The sequence below is a fragment of the Carcharhinus amblyrhynchos genome, chromosome 4, assembly GCF_965287045.1.
Source record: "Carcharhinus amblyrhynchos chromosome 4, sCarAmb.v2.hapA, whole genome shotgun sequence".
NCBI classification, from domain to species: domain Eukaryota; kingdom Metazoa; phylum Chordata; class Chondrichthyes; order Carcharhiniformes; family Carcharhinidae; genus Carcharhinus; species Carcharhinus amblyrhynchos.
Window position 1 is genome coordinate 134,169,579 of NC_137327.1, and position 27,518 is coordinate 134,197,096.

The 27,518-nt window shown below is 44.4% G+C and overlaps 1 protein-coding gene across 2 annotated transcripts in view; it reads left to right on the top strand.

Moving 5' to 3' along the window:
- The window catches only part of slc16a2 (solute carrier family 16 member 2), a 98,106-nt gene that overhangs the window by 59,770 nt on the left and 10,818 nt on the right, over positions 1-27,518 (top strand). For both annotated transcript variants that reach the window (XM_080187911.1, XM_080187913.1), the window contains 3 exons: positions 19,683-20,133; positions 22,843-22,986; positions 25,392-25,620. In XM_080187911.1, the coding sequence (XP_080044037.1) occupies positions 19,683-20,133; positions 22,843-22,986; positions 25,392-25,620 (824 nt within the window). The remainder of the gene's footprint in view (positions 1-19,682; positions 20,134-22,842; positions 22,987-25,391; positions 25,621-27,518) is intronic.

Below are 27,518 nucleotides of genomic sequence, written 5' to 3' on the forward strand. Positions count from 1 at the left end.
GGCACGGTAGCACAGTGGGTTAGCACTGCTGCTTCACAGCTCTAGGGTCCTGGGTTCGATTCCCAGCTCAGGTCACTATCTGTGTGGAGTTTGCACATTCTCCTTGTGTCTGTGTGGGTTTCAAGAACAACACAGCATGGGAAACAGACGCAATGAGCCTGTGCCACTATTTTAACAATGTGTTTTTCCTCCTCCACCCTTGACCCATGTCTATGCTTATGGTACCCCCATTGGAAACCAGATTGAGGGGAGAATAATTTAGGGACAGTTTGTTACACCACATCTTTGGAGTGTGGGAGGAAACCGGAGCACCTGGAGAAAACCCACGCAATCACAGGGAGAATGCGCAAACTCCCACAGACACAGGCCCAAATCCATGTATCTGCACAGCAAACAGTGATAGTCACTGAGCTGTCATGGTGCCCATCTGCTGGTCCAGTTTAAGCGTACACAAACGACGCAAAGTACTCGGCTACTCTCGAAACATCCAATTGGCCATGATAAGAAATTGTCCCTTAGTGTCCAGGGAAGCGTAGATTAGTGGGTATAATATGTAGGGATATGGGGGTAGGGCCTGGGTGGGATTGTGTTCGATGCAGACTCGATGGGCCGAAGGGCCTCTTTCTGCACTGTAGGGTTTTTATGATTCTGATTCTATGATTTTCATTGAATAATTGAGTAATACAGAACCAACCAAAAGAAGCTTTGAGAGTTAAGGAAATCTCCGGTGGAATTCTCCCAAGGTGCCCATGGCAGGTTTGGTGGTGGGGCAGGATTGGACAATCTAGCGGGTGCCAAAAATTTGGAAACTGGCTGGGGTGAAATTGCGTTGCAATTCTCCCAATGGCGGGTTAATGGCAAGTCAATCTTCCCGCTGGCACACAAATCATTTGCATCTCATGAACGCTCCATAGAATCCCTACAGTGCAGAAGGAGATCATTCAGCTTGTCGAGTCTGTACAGTCCGCAATCCCACCCAGGCCCTATTCCCTGCTAATCCCCTTGACACTAGCATGGCCAGTCAACCTAACCCACACATATTTAGACTGTGGGAATAAACCAGAGCTTCCGGAGGAAACCCACGCAGACATGGGGAGAGCGCGCAAACTCCACACAGACATGACCTGAGGCTAGAATTGTACCTGGGTCCCTGGCGCTGTGAGGCAACAGTGCAAACCACCATGCTACCCCTCCCCACCAGCATCTCATCAGGCCTTTCAATCTTGTCTCACCCCAGTTTAGATCAGAGTTGAGGAGGAACTTCTTCACTCAAAGGGTGGTGAATCTCTGGAATTCTCTGCCCATTGAAGTGGTGGAGGCTACTTTGCTGAATATATTTAAGTCACGGGTAGATAGATTTCTGATAGACAAGGGGATTAAGGGTTATGGGGAGAAAGCGGGAAAGTGGAACTGATCCACTTCAGATCAGCCATGATCTTATTGAATGGCGGGGCAGGCTCGAAGGGCTAGATGGCCTCCTCCTGCTCCTATTTCTTATGTTCAATGTGAAACTGTAGGTCTAAAGCTCAGTTGCTACAGAGTGATGTGCATAAAGTATTCTTTGGTTTGTTAGAGACTTGGGGTGAATGCAACAACTTCCTGCCATAATGCTGCGCTTCCCCTAATGTGCTGTTCACCAGAGTGGACCCACCATCTCCGTGCTGAGCTGATCTTCATGGATGGCACCGTGCAGCTGCATTGAAACGTCCTCTGATAATCTGGTGTTTCACTTGATTCCCTTAAAGGACAAGGAAGAAATTTCACTCAGATTGACCTTCCATCCTGAGGAGGTTGGATAAAAGTTGAAGCCGCCCAAGTTGACTTTCGATATGTAATCTTTTCTTGTCTTCCTCGTACTTCTTTGCTTTCTAAAGAGGAAGAACTAGTTTGTCAATATGTCATAAGTTGTTTGGACCGCGATACTCAGGTTGACACTTTCCGGCTTTTCCCACCAGTGAGATCTTCCTGTCCCGCCCACGGCAACCTCTTGCCATGGGTTCCCTGGTGACAGAAGGTGCTAGCAATTGGGAAAACCCATGGCGGGCCAACCCCACTGCACCCCAGAGAGGCGGGGATGGAAAATCCCACTCTTAGTCTCATTGATGTTTTGTTACGCCTGTTCAGTTTGTGTCAGTCCTTATCATTTTCACACATGGTTCCAACACAAATGCAGATGTTTCATTACAATACTGATGTGGTGTTGCATTGTTGGAACTGCTGTCCTTCACCTGAGATATCAAACAAGGCTTTATCTGTCTCTTCAAAGGACTCAAATGTTGAATGATTCTAAGGTGGAGCAGGAGGTTCTCTTTGTTTTCTGGCCAACAATTAACCTTCAGTCAAACATTAGGAAGGACATATTTTCATTGGAGGCGGTACATAGAATCATAGAACCCTACCGTGCAGAAAGAGGCCCTTCAGCCCATCGAGTCTGCACCGAACACAATCCCACCCAGGCCCTACCCCATATTATACCCACTAACCTCTCTAACCTACGCATCCCTGGACAGTAAGGGACAATTTCTTAGCATAGCCAATCAACCTAACCCACACATCTTTGGACTGTGGGAGGAAACCGGAGTACCTGGAGGAAACCCACGCAGACACGAGGAGAATGGGCAAACTCCACACAGACAGTGACCTGAGCGGGGAATCGAACCCAGGACCCCGGAGCTGTGAAGCAGCGGTGCTAACCACTGTGCTACTGTGCTGCCCCTAACAGCGAAGGTTCACTGAATTGTCCCTGGGATGAGAGATTGTGCAGTGAGAAGAGAGGAAGTAGAATAGGCCTATACTGTAAAGAGTTTCGAAGAATGAGAGGTATCACATCAAGGATCTGAAGGAGCTTGACAGGTTGGACAGTGAGAGGGTGTTTCCCCTGGCTGGGGAATCTAGCACAAGGGAGCACATCCTCAGGGTAAGGGGTCAATCATTTCAGACTGAGATAAGGAGACATTTCTTCACTCAAGGGGTTCACTCAAGAATGTTCCATCGTTGAGATTATTCAAGGCTGAGATGTTTCTGAGCTTTTGGGGAATGAAGGGATATGGAGAGTGGGCAGAGAAGCAAAGTTGAGGCATAAGGTAAGCCCTGATTGTATTGAATGATAGAGTTGGCTCTGGGGCCATATGGTCTCCTCCTGTTTCTTTTCTGTTAATGATCTTATGGTAGTGCTTTTCTGGGACATCGTTGGACACAAATTGGTTACCATGCTTGTCCATGAAACTACATTGAGTGCACTTCAGGAGCGTGCATTCCCAGCAAGCAGTGGAGGTTGGGTCATTGAGTATTTCACAGTAACTCCATTGCAGTGTTAATGTAAGCCTTACTTCTGACTAATAAATAAACTTTACTTTTAACTTAACTTATACTTAAGGCTGAGGCAGAAAGATTTTGGATTGACAGGGGAGTTAGTTGTTATGGAGGAGGGAGGAGTGGCAGGCAGGAAAGTGGAGTTAAAGCCACAATCAGGTCAGCAGTGACCTTACTGAATGGCAGAACAACTCAAAGGACCAAATGGCCTTCTCCTGCTTATATTCCTCTTCAAGCTGTGTAAATATTTGCTTCTTGACTAAATGGATTAATCATTTTTGGAACTCAGCTCAGTATTCATAATGAGGCCATCTGAGAATTGTATCAATGGAAGTAGATATCTGTTTTTCTCAAGGAAGCCACAGAAGGAGAAACATGTCCTCCTGTTGTACCATAGGTGGCAGGGTGAACATATAAAGTCCAGAAAAAAAGAGACAGCAAGTGATCACACTTCCTTCGATACCTGCAGGCAACTTTATCATTTCCCCCAGGGCCACAAGGCTAGAATGAGCATGTCGGATCAATTCTTAAGGTCACACAAAATCATAGCTAATATTCCAGTTACAATTTCTTCCTTACTTTTGTTTTCTCCTCTTCTAGATTTAAAAAAAATGGATTTCAACTTACCCCTTTGTGGCCTTATCTTTGAGCTGTGAATCTGCACCCCAATACCTCACTAATCCTCCACTCTATTTAAAATCTTATACCTTAAGGTACATTATTTCTGAAATGTATGTACTTTCTACCCACCTAACCTGGTGCCATTATCAAATTGTTGTCCTCCTGATTCCTAAATCCAGGTTATTTATATCAATAGTAAATAAGAACAGTGACTCCTATGGAATGCACCACCACTCACAATAACTTTGCAGCTTCCCCTCACCCTTACACTTTGCTTTGAGAGGTTTCCTGTTGCCCCTTTCCCAGGGTAATCAGCTGATTTGGAGTGCAGAGTTTGTCAGTGGCATTTAACTGAGTCATAAAGCCTCAGACCAGGTGTGGATCCGTCACTCTGCTGACTTTACACCCATTGTGGATGCAAGTTCAATTTCTCCTTCATTCCACGTGCCATTATCTTTGCCAGAAGTTTTTTTTTCAAATGGTACAATATATTATAAAAGATCTCTAAACCACATCTACTGCTAGTCCTTTATCTTTTCTCAGTTCTTCAAAGAGTGCTATGGTTGGACATGCAGGGCCAGGCTTTTAGAAAGCACTTTTTGTCCCAATGCAAATGCCTTTCCCTCCTTCCCCCCACCCCACCTCCACCCCTTCATCACCTGGACCATCTGTCACTTGTTCTTCAGTTTTGCTTTCTTTGATCTTTATTCTCCTATGAACAGATTCTGATATTTTACCTTAATGCAACTATTAGCACCTTCTCCTGTCGTTAACACTTCCTCTGTCTCATGATCTACACATCTTAGTTGCAATTTCCCCAAACTCCCACCAGTCATTGACCTTCTACTCTGCTCCCCCTCCTCCACCCCCCTTACACAGTGTAAAATCCATCGCGTTTCTCCCTCCCTTTAATACTGAGCAAGGGTCATACAGACTGGAAATATTAGCTCTTTCTCTCTCCACAGATGCTGCCAGACCTGCTGAGTTCCTCCAGCATTTTCTGTTTTTATTTTGGAAATCTGTGTTGAGAGGCCCCAATTTAAAATGTATGTTTCTCCAAGAGTACAGAAACTTCATCCTGATCGTATTGGTTTACTGAGAACTGGGTAAGATGAACTGGGGTACAATTTTCTGGCTTCTCTTGTCTCTTTTTCTCAAGGTGAAATATAGGAGCGGGAGTCGGCCAGTCGACTTCCCCAAGCCTCCTCTGCAGTGCAACTCGATCAAGGCCGATTCCCTCCTTCAACGCCATTTTCCTGCACTATCCCCATATCCTTTGATATGTACAATCTCTAGAAATCCATCAATCTCTGTCTTGACTACACTCAATGACTGAGCCTAAACTTGCACATTTTCTCACCTGACAGTTTTGCATTGATATAGCTTCCACCATTTTGTTTCTAAATTCCTTGAAGGTTCCAATCCTTGTTTTGTCTTCCTGAAGAGAAGTTTGTCCATAAATCGTTTGGACAACAATATTAGTCTCTGTTTTTGTCATGCTATTTCTTCCCCAACTCGGTTCAAGATCCTTGAACTGAAATAATAAACTCCATAAACTGTTCTACATCACATCCGATGGTTCAATTCTAACATCTACTTGCTATGCCACACATGAAGAAAATCATCTATTTAGTATTACTGCCATTCCCTTACTCTGCACTGCAAACTTGAAACCATAGATACAAATTAGATTTACTTCCTGATGGCATTTTGTCCTTGAAATTAGTTTTACTATAGAATGAAATAGAATCATAGAACCCCTACAGTGCAGAAGGTGGCCATTCGGCCCATCGAGTCTGCACCAACTCTCCGACTGATCATCCCATCCAAGCCCTTCCCTCCACCCTCTAACCTACACATCTTTGGACACTAAGAGGCAATTTAGCATGGCCCATCCACCTAACCTGCACATCTTTGGACACTAAGAGGCAATTTAGCATGGCCCATCCACCTAACCTGCACATCTTTGGACAGTGGGAGGAAACCAGAGCATCCGGAGGAAACCCAAGCAGGGCAGAACGTACAAACTGCACAAAGGCAGTCACCCAAGGCCGGAATTGAACCCGGGTCCCCTGCGCTGTGAGGCAGCAGTGCTAACCACGGGGCCACCTAACTGCAGTGTTCGTAGTAAAAGATATTTCATGCAGTAATATTTAGTTTGGAATGGGTATTTAATTTTGCTTTCTTTGTGCCAAAGCTCTCAGAAACAGACTCGAGGGAAGCTGTTAGCTTCGCACGTCACAGAGAATAGTGGCAAACGGCCAGATAGATAAAGAAGGAAGCAGTCGGAGCTCTCCCTACACATGACTTGCTGAACCAGGGCTGTTTTTTCCTTTTTGACGAGGTTTCTAGGTTCAAATTTTTATTTTCAGCTTCAGGAGAGGGAGGAAAAAATAAACTTGAGCATAACACCACTTCAGACAAAAGAGCAGGCTAAGAGGCACACTGCAGAGTGTGGGTGTGGTAGCCCCCAGGACTTGCAGGGCAGTTCACTGATTGGCCTCCCTCTCAGACCAGCAAAATACAAGCTCCCTGGGAATTGGTAATTAACTAAGCAGGTGGAGCTCGTGTACTGTGCCCTTTATAAAGCAGGCCCCTGAGTGGGTCCATTAATGCATTGTCTCAGTTAGGACATGTTTGTGTTCACTGCAGGCTTCTGGTTATGCTTTACTGTACAGAAACATAGAAAACAGGTGCAGGAGGAGGCAATTCGGCCCTTTGAGGCTACACCACCATTCAATATGATCATGGCTGATTGTGCACTTCCAGTATCCCTCTCCTGCTTTCCCTCCATATTCTGTGCAATGAAGCAATGTTCTTTTCCAGCCGACTGTTGGATTTATTATGGAAGGTTGAATGAGTTGTTTGCTAAGACCATAAAGGTTCTAGAAGTTAAGGTAACATTTGTTCTCTGGAGCAGTGTACCTGGTGGCTGTGGCTGTGGTGAGTGCCTGATTTACCTGAAAATCACTCTGTGGCTGTACTTCCGGTTCGCGGGGTTTGTCAGAGTGTAGTTTACTTCCGTACCGGAAGTTAGGCGAGGGGATTGTCGGGAAGGGGGAGCGGGGGGTATAAAAAAGGAGGTAGCGGCATATAGCGGGCAGCGTCGGGAGCGGGCAGCGGAGTGAGTGGGAGTTGAGTGAGAAGGGCTTTGGCTCGCTGGGCTTAGGCGAGTGCAGGCTTAGAGAAGGGGCGTTGCACATTTCTACCTTTCGCCGCTTACAGGAGGTTGGGACATGGCAGGGGCTATAGGGAGGAACATAAGCTGTGTTAGGTGCCGCATGTGGGAGTTCTTGGTGGCGTCACGTCTCCCCAAGGTCCACATCTGTGCTAAATGCTTAGAGTTGCAGCGCTTGAGGGCCCGGGTCAGGCAACTCGAGGGGCGTCTGGAGGATGCGTTTCTGGTCAGGGAAAACGAGGAGTTGATGGCTAGGAACCATGAGCAGGAAGAGGTCCCAAGGGCTGAAGAGCAGGAAGGGTGGACGACTGTTAGGAGGAGAAAGAGGAAGAAGAAGAGTAGTCAGGGTCCCCCGGCCTCCCCGGAGGCCCCCCAAGGTTCATCGACAGGGGCACAAAATGATAGGCAGGAGGGGGAGACTGACTTAGAGGGACAGAAGGGGGCTGGCAAGGTGATAGTGGTAGGGGATGGGAGGGTCCAAGGCCTTGATAGGAGGTTCTGTGGGCAGAGGCGTGACTCCAGGATGGTGACCTGCCTCCCTGGAGTAGGGGTAAAGGACGTAACAGACAGGGTAGAGGGAATTTTGAAAGGGGAGGGGGCACAGGCAGAGGTCATAGTACACATAGGGGAGGGGGACATAGGAAGGAGGAGTAGGGTAGAGGTCCGTAGGCAATTTAGGGAGTTGGGGTCCAAACTAAAGAGCAGGACCTCCAGGGTGGCACTCCCTGGGTTGCTGCCCAGTACCAGCAGGGCAAAGAATGACGAGATCATGCAGCTGAATGCATGGTTGAGGGATTGGTGTAGGGTAGAGGGCTTTACTTTTGTGGATCACTGGGAGGTGTTTATGAGAGAAGGGCAACTGTACAGGAGGGATGGGGAAATTTTGAATGGGAGGGGAACTAGTGTCTTAGCGGGGAGGTTAGCTGGGGTGTTTAGGAATGGTTTAAACTAATAGGGAGGGGGGGTGGGGATGTGGCTGGGAGAGAGTTGGGCGAAAGGAAAATTATCCGGGAGAAGGAGGTTCTGAGGGACACTCGTGGGTTGAACTGTGTCTGTTTCAATGCGAGGAGTGTGACAGGAAAAACGGATGAGCTTAGGGCCTTGATGTTTGTGAGGAAGTTAGATGTGGTGGCTGTAACGGAGACGTGGTTACGAGAAGGGCAGGACTGGCAGCTGAATGTTCCTGGGTACAAGTGTTTTAGGTGTGACAGAGGAGGGTTGAAGAGAGGTGGAGGGGTGGCACTGTTAGTAAAGGAAAGCATCACAGTAGTACAGAGGGAGGACGATATGGAAGAGACAGGGATTGAGTCACTGTGGGTGGAGTTGAGGAATAAAAAGGGAGAGATTACATTGCTAGGGGTATACTATAGGCCACCCAACAGCCCGAGGTCAGTGGAGGAAGGCATTTGCAGGGGCATTTTGGATAAGTGCAGGAAGAATAGGGTGGTTGTAGTGGGTGACTTTAATCTTCCTGGAGTGAATTGGAGGGGGCCTAGAGCTGGGGGTACGGAGGGAGAGGAGTTTGTAAAATGTGTTTTGGAAGGGTCGCTAGAGCAGTATGTAACTAGCCCGACTAGGGGAGGGGCTATACTGGATTTAGTGTTGGGTAATGAGCCAGGGCAGGTGGGAGAGGTAGAGGTAGGCGAACATGTGGCTAACAGTGACCACAAGTCCGTCTACTTTAGGATAAAAATGGAAAGGGACGAGTGCCGGCTGAACGGGAGTGTGCTGAACTGGGGAAAGGCGAGCTATAGCAGGATTAGGAGGGAGCTGCAGGACACTGATTGGGAGGGACTGTTAGCTGGCAAGTCCACGGTTGGCAAGTGGGAGGCTTTTAAGGGCAAAATGAAAATGTTGCAGGGGAGGTATGTTCCGGTTAAGCGGAAGGATGGGAAAGGTAGGATTAGAGAGCCGTGGATTACAGGGGGTATCGAAGACTTGGTCAGGAAGAAGAGGGAGGCGTAGGTTAGGTCGAAACGACTGGGTACGGAGAGTGCGCTGGAGGAATATAGAGAGAGTAGGAGGGAGCTAAAAAGGGGAATTAGAAGGGCGAAGAGAGGGCATGAAATGGCTTTGGCTGGTAGGATTAAGGAAAATCCGAAGGCATTTTATTCCTATATTAGGAGCAAGGGAGTAGTTAGAGGGAAAATTGGTCCTCTTAGGGACAAAAATGGGGAGTTATGTATTGAGTCGGAGGGAATGGGGAAGCTCCTGAATGAATACTTTGCGTCGGTATTCATGAAGGAGAGGGGTTCGGTGCTGTGCAGTGTCTTGGAGGGAGCTGAGGATCAGTTGCAGGAAATATCTATTACGAGGGAGGAAGTGCTAGGGCTTTTAGGTAGCGTAAGGATGGATAAAGCTCCGGGGCCTGATGGTATTTATCCCAGGCTGCTTAGGGAGGTGGAAGATGAAATTGCTGGGCCTCTGGTGCAAATCTTTGTCTCTTCTTTGGACACAGGTGAGGTCCCAGAAGACTGGAGGGTAGCAAATGTGGTACCGCTGTTTAAAAAAGGTAGTAGGGATAACCCTGGGAATTATAGACCGGTGAGTTTGACATCGATGGTAGGGAAATTAATGGAAAAAATACTTAGGGGTAGGATGTATGAGCATTTGGAGCGTTGCGATCTGATTAGGGATATGCAACATGGCTTTGTTAGAGGGAGGTCTTGCCTTACGAATCTGGTGGAATTCTTTGAGGAGGTGACAAAAACGGTTGACGATGGGAGAGCCGTTGATGTCATCTATATGGATTTCAGTAAGGCGTTTGACAAAGTCCCTCACGGTAGGCTGGTAGAAAAGGTTAAGGCACATGGGATACGAGGCCAGGTAGCTAGGTGGATTGAGAACTGGCTGGGAAATAGGAGACAGAGGGTAGTTGTGGAGGGGACCTTTTCGGGCTGGAGGCCAGTGACCAGTGGTGTGCCGCAGGGCTCAGTACTGGGACCTCTCCTCTTTGTAGTCTACATAAACGACTTGGAAGAGAGCGTAAGTGGTGTGATCAGCAAGTTTGCAGATGACACCAAGATGGCAGGGTTGGCGGATACTGAAGTGGAATGTCAGGTGATACAACAGGATATAGATAGGTTGGTGCATTGGGCAGATAGGTGGCAGATGGAATTTAATCCTGACAAATGCGAGGTGATGCATTTTGGAAGGAATAATGCAGAGACGAGCTACGTGATAAAAGGTAGACCGATTAGGAGTATAGAAATACAGAGGGACCTGGGAGTGCAGGTTCACAAGTCTATGAAGGTTGCGACACAAGTGGAGAAGGTTGTGAGGAAAGCTTATGGAATGCGAGCCTTTGTAGGAAGGGGTATAGAGTATAGAACATAGAACATTACAGCGCAGAACAGGCCCTTCGGCCCATGATGTTGCGCCGACCAGTTAAAAAGCAATGACCCACTAACCTAAACCAAACCCTTTCCATCCATAAACCTATCCACGGATAAGAGCTGCCGTCTAATGCTTCAGTTGTACAGAATGTTGGTTAGACCGCATTTGGAGTACTGCGTCCAGTTCTGGTCACCTTACTACCGGAAGGATGTGGAGACTCTGGAGAGGGTGCAGAGGAGGTTTACCAGGATGTTGCCTGGCATGGAGGGACTGGGTTACAAGGAAAGGTTGGAGAAACTGGGACTTTTCTCCTTGGAAAGACGGAGATTGAGGGGGGACATGATAGAGGTATATAAGATACTGAAGGGAATAGATAGAGTCAATAGTGAGAGGCTGCTCCCTAGACTGGGTACAATTACGAGAGGTCATGATCTAAGGGTGAGGGGGTAGAAGTATAATTTGGATGTGAGAGGAAGGTTCTTCACGCAGAGGGACGTGGGGGTATGGAACGCGCTACCGAGTAGGGTGATGGAGGCTGGAACGTTGGACTTGTTTAAGGTTCACTTAGATAGACCCATGAGCGAAACGAGGATGGAGGGTTATAGTAGGGGGTATTAAATAGGGTCAGAGCCTCGGGAGACACCGGAAATGCAGACTTGTATGTTAACGTTTTTGTCTTTTTATTCCGCAGGTGGAGGTCCACCTTGTTGTCAAACAAGGGGCTTGCACACGGTGGGTCGTGCGTGGGCTGCTCTTGGAGGTTCCGGGAGTGGCCTAGTACTTCGTGTCGGTGTGTGTGCTTGATCCTGGACCAGTAGACGGGCGCCGCAACAGCTCAGTGACTAGCACTGCTAGCTGTGCAGATACATGGATTTGGGCCTGTGTCTGTGGGAGTTTGTGCATTCTCCCTGTGGTTGCGTGGGTTTCCTCCGGGTGCTCCGGTTTCCTCCCACACCCCAAAGATGTGCTCTTAGGCTGATTGGTTTACCAAATTGACACTATTCTCCCCTGAATCTGGCTAAGTTAGGGGTTCCATTCGCTGACACGCAGGGCAGGGTAGGTGTAGGAGGATGCGGCGGCGCGGGCTCGTTGGGCCGAAGGGCCTGTTTCCCGTGCTGGGTTGTTCTTTGTTCTTTGTAAAAATATTTGCAGAACACAACAACCCTGTAGGAATGAAATTCATAAAATGCAGCAGATCCGTTATGTTAAGATGAACTGTAATCCTTCTTCAACTCAGTGTCAACTTTTGTCTGATTGCACATTTTACTGCATTAAAGATGCTTTTTAATGTAGTAATGCTGTAATGTTGTACTGAAAATGGAGTAGTTACTGCCACATCTTTCCCTTCTGCATGCACATACTCTAAGCTACAGATATGGGTGACTTGAAAACGTGTTTAATTATGGAGACAAAAACTTACGTGATTTCTTCAAAGGAAAGGAGGACAACAAGGAGTATCCCTTGAACTGATGGCACTACCTTCTGAGTTTCAGTGACTGGGAAAAAGAACCCCACTGTGTCCAGACTAAAACAAGTCAAGCTCACAGTTGGCATTATTGGATGGCTTTCTTATTCAGTAAAGCAGGCACAACACCAGAAACTAGTCAAGCGATTGTGTTGGACATCAGCCTTGCAACGTAGGAAAGACAGCAGCCAATTTGCACTCAGCAGTGTTCCACAAACAACATGGCCAGGTCGTTTGTTCTTAGATGTTGGTTGACAGATAAGCATTAGCAGAGAAAACTCCCCAGCACTCCTCTATAATTGTGCCCATGGGATCTTCTACATCAGCCCAAGAAGAGAGAGGCTTCATCCAAAAGGCAGCACCTCCAATAGTGCACTCCCCCAGCCCTGCACTGGAGTCAACTTAGATGTTGTACTTAAGTCAATCTTAGTATTGTGTTGTTTGGAATTCTTTCCTGACTCTGTGTGATGTTCTTACAGGGGTGAATTTTCCCACTCTCCTGCCGTAGGAATCATAGCAGGCAGGGAGGTGGACCTTGCAAAGGTTCATTGACCTTGGATGGGATTTTCCGCTTTTTGGGACGAGTGTGGTTGGAAAATCCCATGCTTATGCTTTAACTAATTATTTCTTTGGATAAACCAGTTTCTCGAGTGAACATAAGTCAGCGTAATAAGTACAAGCGCTGTTAACTGACAATCGGACACACTACCAGAAGGACGTGGAGGCTTTGGAGAAAAGGTTTGCCAGGATGTTGCCTGGTATGGAGGGTCTTAGCTATGAGGAGAGGTTGAGTAAACTAGGGTTGTTCTCCTTGGAAAGATGGAGGTTGAGGGGCGACCTAATAGAAGTTTATAAAATTATGAAGGACACATATAGGGTGAACAGTTGGAAGCTTTCTCCCAAGTCAGAAATCACAAACACAAGGGCTCACAAGTTCAAGGTAAGGGGGGGGGGGGGCAAGATTCAATACAGATATGTGGGGGGTGTATTTTATACAGAGGGTGGTGGGGGCCTAGAATGCCCTGTCAAGCAAGGTGGTTGAGGCAGACAAGCTAGGATCATTTAAGACTTATCTAGATAGTCACATGAACAGACTGGGAATAGAGGGATACAAATGGATGGTTTAGTTAGGAAGAGATGATTGGTGCAGGCTTGGAGGGCTGAAAGGCCTGTTCCTGTGCTGTATAGTTCTTTGTTCTTTGTAATGTTAATGTTCTGCTTGCACCCTGAAGGATAGCTCATTTTGCAATACAATGTTCCTATGACTAGTGTGTGTAAAAGGCATTGAAGTGTCTGATCACCCCAATAACATTGAATGATGGAGCAGGCTCGACGGGCTGAATGGTCCACTTCTGAAATGTACTACCAAGCAAATTATCCTCTGTGTAAAATACGTCCCCTGTATATCTGTATTGAACCTTGCCCGCACCCCCTTTACCTTGAACTTCTGTGTTACTGAATTAAGGTGATCCTATGACACCCTAAGGCCAATAACAAAATGTTTACAATGGTATCTATTTAACATGCTAAAGGACAGGAAAGCGATAACAAGGGAACTGGAGAGGACTTTTTTTTTATATTTTAAAAATATACTTTATTCATAAAAAAACTCTCAAATAAACTATTGCAAAACGACAGGTCCAAACAATTTCAAACAGTGCAAAAAAAGGAATCATTTTTCCAGTACAATACTGTGCTTATTTATATGACATTACATTCCAGAACTTAAAACTATATACAAGCCTCAGATTTTACTGTGTGCTGTTATTTTTCAGACTGGCACACAGTTACGCAGGGTATTCTGCCGTCACGGGCCCTCGGTCTGCCTCAGAGTGGGGAGATGATTTGGAGAGAGGAAACGTAGGCTTGCAAAGCAAAAGGATATGGTAACATTGCAAGGCAGCTATTTAGGTAACGATAACCAGAGGAAGGAACTCAGTAGCTACTACTATAGAACAGAAAACAAATCAGGAGATAATCCATATAGGTGGAGGTAAGAAATAATAATGGGAAGATGATACTTGCAGGAGTAGTCTATAGCCCTCAAATCAGGAGATAATATTAAGAGTCTGTGCATTGATCTTGGGTGACTTTAATCTTCATGTGGATTGGGAAATCAAGTTGGCAGAGAATTCATAGAGTGTGTTCAGGACAGTTTCCCAGGTCTATATGTTATGGATCCAACCAAAGAGCAAGCTATTTTTGGATGTAGTAATGAGCAGGTTTAATAAACAATCTCAGAGTAGAAGATCACCTAGGAAATAGTGACCATAACGTGGTGGAATTCAGCATTTGTTTTGAGAATGAGAAATCTGGGTGGGAAACAACTGTGCTACACCTAAATAAGAGTAATTACAAAAGAATGAGGGTAAAGTTGGCTGGAGTGGACTGGGAAAGGAGTTTAGCTGGAAAAGGCTGTTGATCATATAAGATAATGAAGGGGCTAGATAGGGTAGAGGTAGAGAGATTCTTCCCACTTAGAAAGGAAAATAGAACTAGAGGGCACAGCCTCAAAATAAAGGGGGGACACTTTAGAATGGAGTTGAGGGGGAACTTCTTCACTCAAAGGGTGGTGAATCTCTGGAATTCTCTACCCATTGAAGTGGTGGAGGCTACCTCGCTAAATATATTTAAGTCACGGGTAGATAGGTTTCTGATAGACAAGGGAATTAAGGGTTATGGGGAGAAAGCGGGAAAGTGGAACTGATCCACTTCAGATCAGCCATGATCTTATTGAATGGCGGGGCAGGCTCGAAGGGCTAGATGGCCTACTCCTGCTCCTATTTCTTATGTTCTTATCAACAGTAACAGACGTTCATGAAAATACCTCATGACTCACAAGAAAGATACACTCCTGCAAGGAAGAAGGATTCTAGGAAGGGAGTGAATCAACCATGTTTAACCAAGGAAGTTAAAGATAGTATTAAACTGGAAGGAAAACTACACAATATGGCAATGATTAGTGGTAATCCAGAGGTTTGGGAAAGTTTTAAAAACCGATGGAAGATGACCAAAAAAAATAAAGAGGGAGAAGATAAACTATGAGGGTAAACTTGCAAGTAATATAAAACCAGACATAAGAGATTATTTAAATATATAAAAAGGAAGAGAGAGGCCAAAGATGTGCAGGTTAGATGGATTAGCCAAACTAAATTGCCCCTTAGTGTCCAAACGTGTAGGTTAGGGGGATTAGTGGAATAAATACATAAGGATGTAAGGATAGGGCAGGGATGGGGAAGGTACTCTGTCAGAGAGTCAGTGCAGACTCAATTGGCCAAATGGCCTCCTTCTGCACTGTAGGGGTTCTATTATTCCATGGACATAGGCCTCTTAGAGAATAACGGGAACCAGGAAATGACAGAAGAGTTAAATAAATACTTTGCATCAGTCGTCACAGTAGAAGACACTGATAGCATTCCAAAAATACTAAATAATCAATGAGCAAAAGATGAGGAGGAAATAAGTATAATAGCTATCACTGGAGAAAAAGTACAAGACAAACTAACGGGGCTAAAGGCTAATAAGTTCCCTGAGCCTGATAGATCACATCCTAAGATATTAAAGGCCATGGCGACAGAGATAGTGGATGTTCTGGTAGTAATTTTCCAAGAATCCTTAAATCCTGAAAATTGGAAAACAGTCACTTATTCAAAAAGAGAGGGAGACCCAAAATAGGAAATTCGGACCAGTTAGCTAACATCTGTCATGGAGAAAATGTTAGAGTCCATTATAAAGGATGTAATAGCAGAGCATTTAGAAATAGAAACATAAAGATGGGAGCAGGAGGAGGCCATTTGTCTCTTCGAGCCTGCGCCGCTATTCATTACGATCATGACTGATCATCCAACTCAACAGTCTAATCCTGCTTTCTCCCCATAACCTTGGATCCCATTCGCCCCAGGTGCCATATCCAGCCAGTTCTTGAATACATCCAATGTTTTGGCACCAGCTATTTGCTGTAATGAATTCCTCAGGCTCACCACTCTTTAGGTGAAGAAATGTCTCCTCACTTCTGTCCTAAATGGTCCACCCTGAATCCTCAGACTTTGACCCCTGATTCTGGAGTCCCCCACCATCAGGAACATCCTCCCTGCATTTACCGTCAGATCCTGTTAGAATTTTATAAGTCTCTATGAGATTCCCTCCTCGTTTGTCTGAACTCCTGTGAAAACAACCCTAACCTGGTCAAACTTTCCTGATACATCAGTCCCACCATCCCCGGAATCAGCCTGGTAAACCTTTGCTGCACTCCCTCAAAAGCAAGGACATCCTTCCTCAGAAAAGGAGACCAAAACCACACACAGTGTTCTAGGTGTGGCCTTACCAAGGCCCTGTATAATTGCAACAACATATCCCTACTCCTGTACTCGAAACCTCTCGCAATGAAGGCCAACATGCCACTTGCTTCTTTACTGCCTGCTGCACCTACATGCCTACCTTCAGTGACTGGTACACAAGGACACTAGGTCCCGCTGCACACTTCCCTCTCCCAATTTGCAGCCATTCGGATAGTAATCTGCCTTCTTTTTTTGCTTCCGAAGTGAATAACCTCACACTTATCCAAATTATACTGCATCTGCAATTGAATTGCCCACTTACCCAACCTGTTCAGATCATTCTGAAGGATCTCTGCATCCTCATCACAGTTCAACCTCCCACCCTACTTGGTATCATATGCAGAATTTGAGATGTTATGTTTTGTTCCCTCATCCAGATCATTAACACATATTGTGAATAGCTGAGGTTCCAGCACCGATCCCAGTGGCACCCCATTAGTTACTGCCTGCCAATTTGAAAAGCACCCATTAATTCCTACTCTTTGTTTTCTCTCTGCCAACCAATTTTCTATCCATCTCCATACATTTCCCCCCAGTCATATGCGCTTTAATCTTGCACGATAATCTCTTATGCAGGACTTTGTCAAGTGATTTCTGAAAGTCCAAATATATCACATCGATTGGTTCCCCCTTGTCAACTCTACTAGTTACATCTTCAAAGAATTCTGACGGATTTGTCAAGCATGATTTCCCCTTCATCAATCCATGCTGACTCTGTCTGATCCTGCCACTGCTTTCTAAATGCTTTGCTATAAAGTCCTTGATAATGGATTTGAGAATTTTCCCCACTACCAATGTTAAGCTTACTGGTCTATAATTCCCTGTTTTCTTTCTATCTCCCTTTTTGAATATTGGAGTGACATTCGCTACCCTCCAATCTGCAGGGACTGTTCCAGAGTCTAGAGAATCCTGGAAGATGACCACCAATGTATCCATTATTTCTACAGCCACTTCCTTAAGAACTCTGGGATGTAGATTCTCAGGCCCTGGGGATTTATCCACCTTCAATACCATCAATTTTCCCAGCACCATTTCTCTACTAATATTGATCTCCCTCAGTTCTTCCCTAAATCTTGCATTCTCCAACATTTCTGGCATGTGATTTGTGTCCTCTTTTGTGAAGACAGAGCCAAAGAATATATTAGTTCTTCAGCTATTTCTTTGTCCCCGATTATACATTCCCCCGTTGCTGTCTGTAGGGGAACTATATTTGTCTTCACCAACCTCATTCTCTTCACGTATCCATAGAAACTCCTAGTGTCAGTCTTTATGTTCCCTGTGAGCTTATTTTCATACTGTATTTTTCCCTCCTTAATCAATCCCTTGGTCTTTCTTCGCTGAATTCTAAACTGCGCCCAATCCTCAGACCTACTATTAAAATATAATCAAGCAGAATCGTTGTGGCTTCTTGAAGGGGGAAATCATGCTTGTCAAATTTATTCGAATTCTCTGAGGTAGTAATGAGCAGGGTAGATAAAGGGGAACCGGTAGATATAATATACTTGGACTTCCAAAAAGTGTTTCATAAGGTACCACACAAAATGCTATTTAATAAGATGTGAGCCCATGGTGTTGGAGATACTGTATTAACGTGGAAAGAGGATTGGCTAACTGATGGAAGTCAGCGAGTTAGGAGAAGGAGAATTTTCAGGATGGCAATCTGTAATTAGTGGAGTGCCACAGGAATCAGTGCTGGGCCACAATTACTTACAATATATGTTAATCAATTGGATGAGGGAAGTTAATAAACGAGTGCCAAGTGTGCGGATGGCGCAAAAATAGGTGGGAAGGCAAACGGTGAGGATGACACAAAGAATCTAAGAGTGACCTTAATTGTGTGCACTGGTAAAATTTATAACTGTTACCTAAGCAAATAACTTGTACAGAAATTGAAATTTAAAATTTGCAGCTCATGGTGAATATTAATTTGGAGATGTTAATTATTAGTACTGTCAGCAGTTAAATTAACTCTGCCGCTGCAAATGGACTTTAGCTGGTTCCCTTCTCTTTAAAAGACTGTGTTGCTTGGAACAGCGAATAGCCTAGCAGAATAAAATAATCTGAGGAACAGATGTCTTTTTATTAATCCACAGGTGATTCGATCCGCCTTGTTGTCCAACGAGGGGCATACACGCGGTGGGTCGTGCGAGGGCTGCTCTTGGATGTTGCCTCTTGCTTCACGTCGTTAGTGTACGCTTAAACTGGACCAGCTGACGGGCAACACGACAGCTCAGTGACCGTCACTGTTTGCTGTGCAGATACATGGATTTGGGTCGGTGTCTGTGGGAGTTCGCACATTCTCCCCGTGCTTGCGTGGGTTTTCTCCGGGTGCTCCGGTTTCCTCCCACACCCCAAAAATGTGCTCTTAGGCTGATTGGTGTAACAAATTGTCTCTAAATTAGTCGTCCCTCAATCTGATTACGACTCCTTTATTGTGGAGTCCAATAGGTGTAGGCATAGGTAGAAGAGGCCACTCACAATGTTAAAATGGCGGCGTGGGCTCGTTGGGCCGAAGGGCCTGTTTCCTGTGCTGTGTTGTTCTTTGTTCTTTGTTCAGAAGAACTGTCACAGATGAGAAGGGGCAGTTCAGTTTGTCTCAGTGCAAACTAGAAGTTGAAAGTCACCAATGTGTCAGACGCTACTGCCTTCCGGATTATTCAAAATGCTTATCACCATTTTCACAATGACTACCACTACTCAATATCAATTAAATTTATATTTCACTCATTTTTAATCTACATTTCCATTTTTTCGGTCCTAGAAGCCTAACTTCCAAGCATCTTACTTACCCCATTTCATGATGCACATATTTCAGTGACAAATCATCGCACTCTCCCCTCCCCCACCTTGCCCATTCCCCTCCGCCCGGCTTAATTTCAGATGCAGAAATTTACCTCGGGAGCCAAAGATTCAAATCCATATTCCAGGGAAAGCAAATTCAGAAACTTCCCATCATTACAGCTTCAGATGGCAAAGGTATCAGACCATGGAATGTATGTCCCAGTCCACAGCGGATGATTTTAATACCATAGAAATTCTTCAGCTTTTTTTTAATAGTTCACTCTGAGGCACAAGTGGAAGATTCCATCGTCCCATGCTGGAGTCGATGAAGATTGTGTTTCTTGTTGGCTGCGTGAAGACATTTTTGACAGTTTCATCACACAAAGGAGCAGATTGAAATTTTCGATTGGGGTGCTTTGCAGAAACGTTCCTTATTTTATGTATCCCGGCTGTCTGGTCCAAGTGGGGTAGAACAGCCCCCTCTTCCCTGTAACTGAATTCCCTAACCCTAACCCTAACCAAATACATAAAATAAAATCTGGAGATTTAATAAGTTCAGCTGGGGTAACTCTTGACCTTAAATAGGAGCGTGCCCTTCCAAATAAGGAATCAAGTTACCTGCTATAATACACTTTTCTGTTGTCCCTGACAGGTCCCTGGAACTGAGGTATTTCACCTATGGAATTGGCTTTGGATGTGGATCATCTTTCGCTTTCCAGCCTTCGCTGGTCATTCTTGGTCATTACTTCAGACGTCGGCTAGGCCTTGCTAATGGATTGATGACAGCTGGCAGCAGTGTGTTCTCCATTACAATGCCTTTCTGCTTAAAGAAGATGGGTTACGCACTGGGCCTAGCTCACACGCTGCAGATTCTCAGTGTATTCATGTTCATACAGATACTTCTATCCTTGACATATAAACCTCTGCTCCCTTTGTCCTCTGCTGAAGGAAGAGGGAAGCATGACGCAACAGAAAACCCAAACTGCCTTCACCAATGCAAGAGATACCTAAATCTCAGAGTCTTCAGGAAGGTAACATACAGGGTTTGGGCCTTTGGAATCGCCACTGCAGTCCTGGGCTACTTTGTGCCATATGTTCACTTGGTGAGTACAAGAATCTTACTACTGCTCTTCCGTAACGAACTATAAAACCTTTTTGAAACGGTTCTTGGCACATCAGGAAGGTGGCACAGTGGTTAGCACTGCTGTCTCACAGTGCCAGGGAACCCGGATTGGATCACTGTCGGTGTGGAGTTCGCACGTTCTCCCCATGTCTGCTCCGGTTTCCTCCCACAGTCTGAAAGTTGTGCTGGTTAGGTGCAATGGCCATGCTAAATTCTCCCTCGCTGAAGTGTGGCAACTAGGGGATTTTCACAGTAACTTCATTGCAGTGTGAATGTAAGCCTTACTTGTGACACTAACAAATGAAATGGATGAACTGCTGATCAATTGACTTCACAATGTGAAAAAATAATCCACGTCAAAGAATGTTGCAGCGCAACACATAGGTAATCAGATAATGAGCTTTAGTGGTGTCGGCTGAAGAATAAATGTTGATCTGGACATCTCACTTGCTCCTCTCCGATTAGCAGTACGGATCATCCAATTCCATCTGGTGGGTGAGACCTCAGTTTAATATCTTATCCCCAAAAATAGTACCTCTGATCATGCAACGCTGATGGGCCAGTTGAGGATTTGTACTCACACGTTAGATGTGGGGCTGAACTCATATTCTTCCGGCTAAGTGCTATCACTGAGACTTTTTGTGTAACAGGGGTGTTGAATATCAGTTTCCATAAGATACAGGGTGGGATTTTACAGCCTCGCTCCAACCTGAGACTGGAAAATCCCGCCTGAGGTCAATGGAACTGCCCAAAGTCCGCCCTGGCCTGCTTCGATTCCCGTGGCAGGTGGGGCGGTAGAATTCCAGCGTTAATGTTTAAACCTCGCAGAGACCTACAAACATTAGAGGTCAAGTTAATATCTTTATCACAGCTGCACTTACTTAAATATAGGATTCCCAGTTATTTTTGCACCAGAGACTTTAACAGAATCAAAATTTCTTTCTGGAAATTCTACATAAAGCTGCTATAATATTGTACAGAAAAGGAATAGACAAATTAGGAGCAGGAGTAAACTGTTTGGCCTTTCCTTTTAATAAGATCATGGTTGATCTGATCGGGACCTCAACTTCATTTTCCTGCCTATCTCCAGTATCTTTTCACTTTCTCGTTAGTTAAGAATCTAGCTACCTCTGCTTTAAAAATATTCAAGGATCCTGCCTTCACTACTATCTGGGGAAGAGAGTTCCAAAAACTCACAACCATCTGAGGGAAAACTCCTCATCTTCATCTGAAATGGGAGACTCCTCATTTTTAAAATGTGCCCCCTAGTTCTGGTCTCTCCCCCTGTGTCCTTTCAAACATCTTTGTCAAGTCCACTCAGGAGCTTACACAGTTCAATAAGATCATCTCTCATTCTTCTGAACTCTAATGGATACGGTTCCTGTGTGTGTCATCCTTTCTTCAAAATGTAACGCCCACCCCAGGTATCCATCGAGTGAAGCTTCTCAGAACTGCTTCTAACACATTTATGACCTTCCTTAAAGGTCATAATGACCTTACTTTATTGCACAAAATAAAGTAAAGCCAAACCACAAGCCTGTGCCGAATACAAACAGGTTCTAACCAGGACAATACAACAATGGACCCACTCAGGGTCCTGCTTTATGAAGGGCTCAGTGTATGAGCTCCACCTGGTAAGGAAATTACCAATCACCAAGGAGCCCATGGTCCACAAGTCCTATAGGGAGGTAAATCAGTGATTCCCTATGCAAGTTTGTGGAAATTAAAATAAGCTATTCATGTGTATTAATACATATTGGAAAGTTATGAGAACACAATCCAAAGATGTGTGGGTTAGGTTGATTGGCCATGCTAAATTATCCCTTAAAGAAGGAGGCCAAAATTGAAACTTGGTATTCCAGATTTGGTCTCACCAGTGCTCTGTACAACAGTAGCAAAGCATCCCTGCTTTTATGCTTGACCCTCTTTGCAATGTAGGACAACATTCTATTTGCTTTCCTAATTACTTGCTGTACCTGCATGCTAACCATCCCTCTGTACTGTACGTGTTGGAGTCTCTCTATTTAAATAAATATTCAATTTTTCTATTTTCCTTCTGTCAAAGTGGCCAACCTCACATTTTCCCACATTATTCGCCATCTGTCAATTTTTTGCCACTCATTTAAATTATAGACCTTTGTAAATGTGTGCTCCTCATAACTTGTTTTCCTACCTAGGTTTGAATAACCTACACATTTGGTTACAATATAGTCAGTTTCTTCATCCAAGTCATTACCATAGATCAAAAATAATCGAGGCCCAACATTGATCCCTGTGACCCTAGGAATTGATTGTAAGATCAGAATAATCGAAAAGGTGGTTGAGAAGCAGATTCCCAGAATGATGTCTAATTCGTAACATGACATAGATTCTAATTCCTCAGTTTTTTCTAACATGTTTTATTGGACAGCTTATGCAAACATGAATAATAAGCGCAACTAATAAAAACACGTAGTGGTCCAGAAATTAATGGATGTTCCCAAAGTCCTGCTGGGAACAGACCAGTGAATGATAGAACAGTGCCGAGAGCAGCCTTTTACACCATTTCCCAAGTTAGGACAGAGACTGGAAGAACTTTCACATACTTTCCAGTCTTTGTCTCCTGGACAGAATGATCACTCATTTTGTCAGTAACTCCAAAGTAGCTTGTCATATTCATTCTAACATCCTTTGCATGATTTGGCTGCAGATGAATCATATCAAACTAGAGTTCAAAGGAACGGAGAAAGATTGGATACTACTGGTCTGTATCGGAGCTTCGTCAGCTGTTGGGCGCCTGGCTTTTGGGAAAATTGGTGACTGTATCCCTGGACCCAAGAAAATCTACCTACAGGTAAGTTAATCCAAGCCAAATGCTTTATTGTTGAGGAGAAGAGTGAAACTTTCTATTCCACCATTGTATATATCTTCGATGATCATCATTACATTGCTCTTCATTTCTCTGTATAATAACTCAGGAGTCAGCTGTAAAGAGGCAGTGCTTTATTGCACAAAATAAAGTAAAGCCAAACCACAAGCCTGTGCTGAATACAAACCGGTTCTACCCAGGACAATACAACAATGGACCCACTCAGGGTCCTGCTTTATGAAGGGCTCAGTGTATGAGCTCCACCTGGTAAGGTAATTACCAATCGCCAAGGAGCCCATGTTCCACAAGTCCTATAGGGAGGTAAATCAGTGATTCGCTATGCAAGCTTGTGGAAATTAAAATAAGCTATTCATGTGTATTAATACATATTGGAAAGTTATGAGAACACAGTCCAAAGATGTGTGGGTTAGGTTGATTGGCCATGCTAAATTATCCCTTAGTGTCCTGAGATGCATAGGTTAGCAGGATTAGTGGGTAAATGTGTAGGGATAGAGGGGGTAGGGCCTGGGTGGGATTGTGGTTAGTGTAGACTCGATGGGCCAAATGGCCTCTTTCTGTACTGTAGGGTTTCTATGATTCTATGATATCCTTTAAAAGAAAAACTGCTCCAGTTAAAGATTCGTGAGCAAAGTAGCACCCACTAAATTATTTATGACAAAGACATGAGAGTTCCACCTCGCACAAAAACTGAGTGAAGAGAAAGAAATTGTGAAGTTGCTGGCTCCCAGTGCACTGGATGTGTATTCAGAACAAAGTGAATATACAATTGTGACTGGAGCTCCTGGTCAGAGCCTGAATAGCCATGGGGCCAATGTTCAGTGGTTTTTACAGAGCTTGGTGGCTTTCAACTATACCGTTACTCTGATTTTTGCCAGCATGTATGTCAGATCAGCAAGATTATTGACTCCCTGCCATGAGAAATTAATATATTACATATATGTATATAGGAAATTGTGTGGGAAACCATCAAACTCTTTGAAACAAGACTAGATTCAATTATCAACTTAGCAAACTCCATCCAGATTCTAATCAAGTTCAGATCATCAAAATCAGTGTAATGTGTCTGGTAGCTGTAGAGATACAATTGTTGGCTTGGGGAATAATTAACATTGTGAAATTCTTACAATGAGAACCATTTTGAAAGTCAGTGTTCATGGACTTTACAGTCCCAGAATATCTAAGACCATAAGAATGCAAGAAATAAGAGAAGGTTTACACTCCATTTCCCTTAAGCTTTCTCCGATCGTGGCCGATCTTTTGCCTCGACTTCACTTTCCCACTCGCTATTTTCCTTGATCTCATATTTGATTTCCTACTTCCTAGAAGTAACTGGCGCAGAAATAGTGAGGTCAAATTGTTAGTTAATTGTTAGGATTTATAATGTGCCCATTCTGAATTCTATAGCAGTACTAACATTATAAATGCGATCTAGACATAAGGAGCTTTGTGTGGAAAGACACCATTGATTGTGGTGCCAGACCTCAGCGACCAGTGAAGTGCCAGATTTGACGCCATGTCTATATTAGCTGATATTAGCCAAAGCTGATTAGCAACTGCTGCATTTGACTTCTGTGCCTTTGGGTTAACGAGTGCAAATGTGGCAATGCTTTTTCCTGAGTGCTATAAATGTGTATATAATATATATATATTTCCCTGCTGGAGAATGTATGTGAATCAGAGTAGCACAGGATCAGCTCTGATGCTCTGTAAAGTCAAATAACTTGCCAACATTCACTTTTTACTGGTTGCTGCAGAGTAGAGATAGAATAAAAGGTGTTGCAGGTGTAAACAGTTAAGAAATAATAAACATCCTGTCAATTGTTTGAGCAAATGAAGCAATATGAAAAAAATATTGTACGAGGGAAATCTATAAGTTCAGTTGGTTGTTAAAAAGTAAAGTTTATTTACTAATTTCACAAGTAGGCTTACATTAACACTGCAATGAAGTTACTGTGAAAATCCCCTATTCACCACACTCGGGCACACTGAGGGAAAATTTAGCACGGCCAGTACACTGAACCAGCGTGTCTTTGGGACCATGGGAGGAAATCGGAGCACTTGGAGGAAACTCAGACACAAGGAGGATGTGCAAACTCGACACAATGACCCCAGCGGGAATTGAACCCAGGTCCCTGGCGCTGTGAGGCAGCAGTACTAACCACTGTGCCACCGTTCTGTCCCTTTGATAACCCCAATTGCTTTTCTTATAGCTTCTATGCAGCACGCGTCCTTTGTGAAAGTGCTTTGGTAAGCGTATAGCAGTTTAATGTTTGGCTATTATTTTTAACCTAAGATGTTCAGTTTAGTACTATTGTTTCTGATGAAGAATGGCTTACTGGAAATAATTCTCTCATGTTTTCCGCTTGTAGGTGGCATCCTTTTGGGTGTTGGGTCTAATGTCCATCACAATACCACTCTGCAATGTTTTTGAAGGTGTCATTGTTGTCTGTCTTTTCCTGGGGCTGTGTGATGGCTGTTTCATCACCATTATGGCACCTATTGCCTTTGAGCTTGTTGGACCTCAGGAGGCATCTCAGGCTATTGGCTTCCTTCTGGGACTTATGGCTATTCCGATGACTGCAGGACCACCCATTGCAGGTTAGTGACAAACATAAGTGGCATTTTGTTTTAACACTCATTACTGATAAGATTTTGATTTGATTTGCTTTATTTCACATGTATTAACATACAGTGAAAAGTCCTGTTTCTTGCTTGCTATACAGACAAAGCATACTGTTCATAGAGAAGAAAAGGAGAGAGTGTGGAATGTAGTGTTACAGTCATAGCTAGGGTGTAGAGAAAGATCGACTTAATACATGGTGGGTCCATTCAAAAATCTGATGGCAGCAGGGAAGAAATTGTTCATGAGTCGGTTGGTATATGATCTCAGACTTTTGTATCTCTTTCTCGATGGAAGAAGGTGGAAGAGAGAATGTCTGGGGTGCTTAGGGTCTTTAATTATGCTGGCTGCGTGATGGATTGGGCTACATTCACGACTTTTTATAGCTTTTTGAGATCTTAGGCAGAACAGAAGCCATACCAAGCTGTGATACAACCAGAAAGAATGCTTTCTATGGTGCATCTATAAAAACTGGTGAGAGTCGTAGCTGATATGCCAAATTTCCTTAGTCTTCTGAGAAAGTAGAGGCATTAGTGGGGCTTTCTTAACTATAGTGTCGGCATGGGGGGACCAGGACAGGTTGTTGGTGATCTGGACACCTAAAAACTTGAACAGACTAATGGAAAATTGAGATTAGGTTTGGAGTAAAATGACACAGGATGTTAACATTTGCTGTTACATTTTTCAAGTTCTTTGTCCCCATTATTTTTTAACGCTTAAGTAGAATTCAACCATTTTTGGATAAGATTTATTTAATCCTGTAAATGTAATGCCGAGGCATCATTTGAAGGCATTCCCAATCTCTGCCTTTGAAATGTAAGTTATTCCACAATTGATACGAACCAATGTAAATACTCCAGAGCAACCACAGAAGCCACATTAAGATTTTGGCCGGAATTCGCCCATTTCGCACGCCCCACTACCACTTCCAGTGAGAGGAGAGAATTTGGTACTCAGTCAATCTCCGTTCACAGTAGTGGGACTGGAGAATCCCGGCCACGGGTGAGGTCGGAGAATTCCGGCCTTTGGACTTTGGTTTTTCGCATCAGTATCCACAGTATACCAATCATTGAAGGTAATGCAGCAGGCAGTAAAAAAGACAAATGGTATGTTGGCCTTCCTAGTGAGAGGGTTCGAGTACAGGAACAATGCAGTTATACGGGGCCTTGGTGAGGCCACATCTGGAATACTGTGTGCAGTTTTGATCTCCTTACTTGGGGAAGGATGTTCTTGAGGAAGTGCAGAGAAAGTTCACCAGACTAATTCCTGGGATGACTGGGCTGACATATGAGGAGAGATTGAGTTGGTTAGGATTATATCAACAGGGTTCAGAGGAGCGAGTGGGGGATCTCAAATGTATAAAATTCTAACAGGACTGGACAGGTTAGATGCTGAGAGGATATTCCCGATGGTGGGAATGTCCAGAACCAGGGTCACAGTCTGAGGATGTAGGGTTAGACCGTTTAGAATGGAGATGAGAAATTTCTTCACCCAGGGAGTGGTGAGTCTGTGGAATTCACGACCACAGAAAGTAGTTGAGGCCAAAACATTGAATGTTTTCAAGAAGCAGTTAGACAGAGCAGTTGAGATGAAGGGGATTGAAGGATATGGGGCGAAAGTGGGATCAGGCTATTGAGTTGGATGATCATAATGAACGGCAGAGCACACTCGGAGGGCCAAATGGCCTTCTCCTGCTCCTATTTTCTATGTTTCTATGACACCTTCAGTAGAGACAGAAAAGGCTGGAAATGCACTGAAGGTCAACTTCTGAAAGAGAAAGCTTGTTTAAAGTTCAGAGTGGAATCCTTCACCTTATTAGCAGAGATTCCACTGTCTCAAATGCTCACTCTGTTTATTTATTAGTCACAAGTAAGGC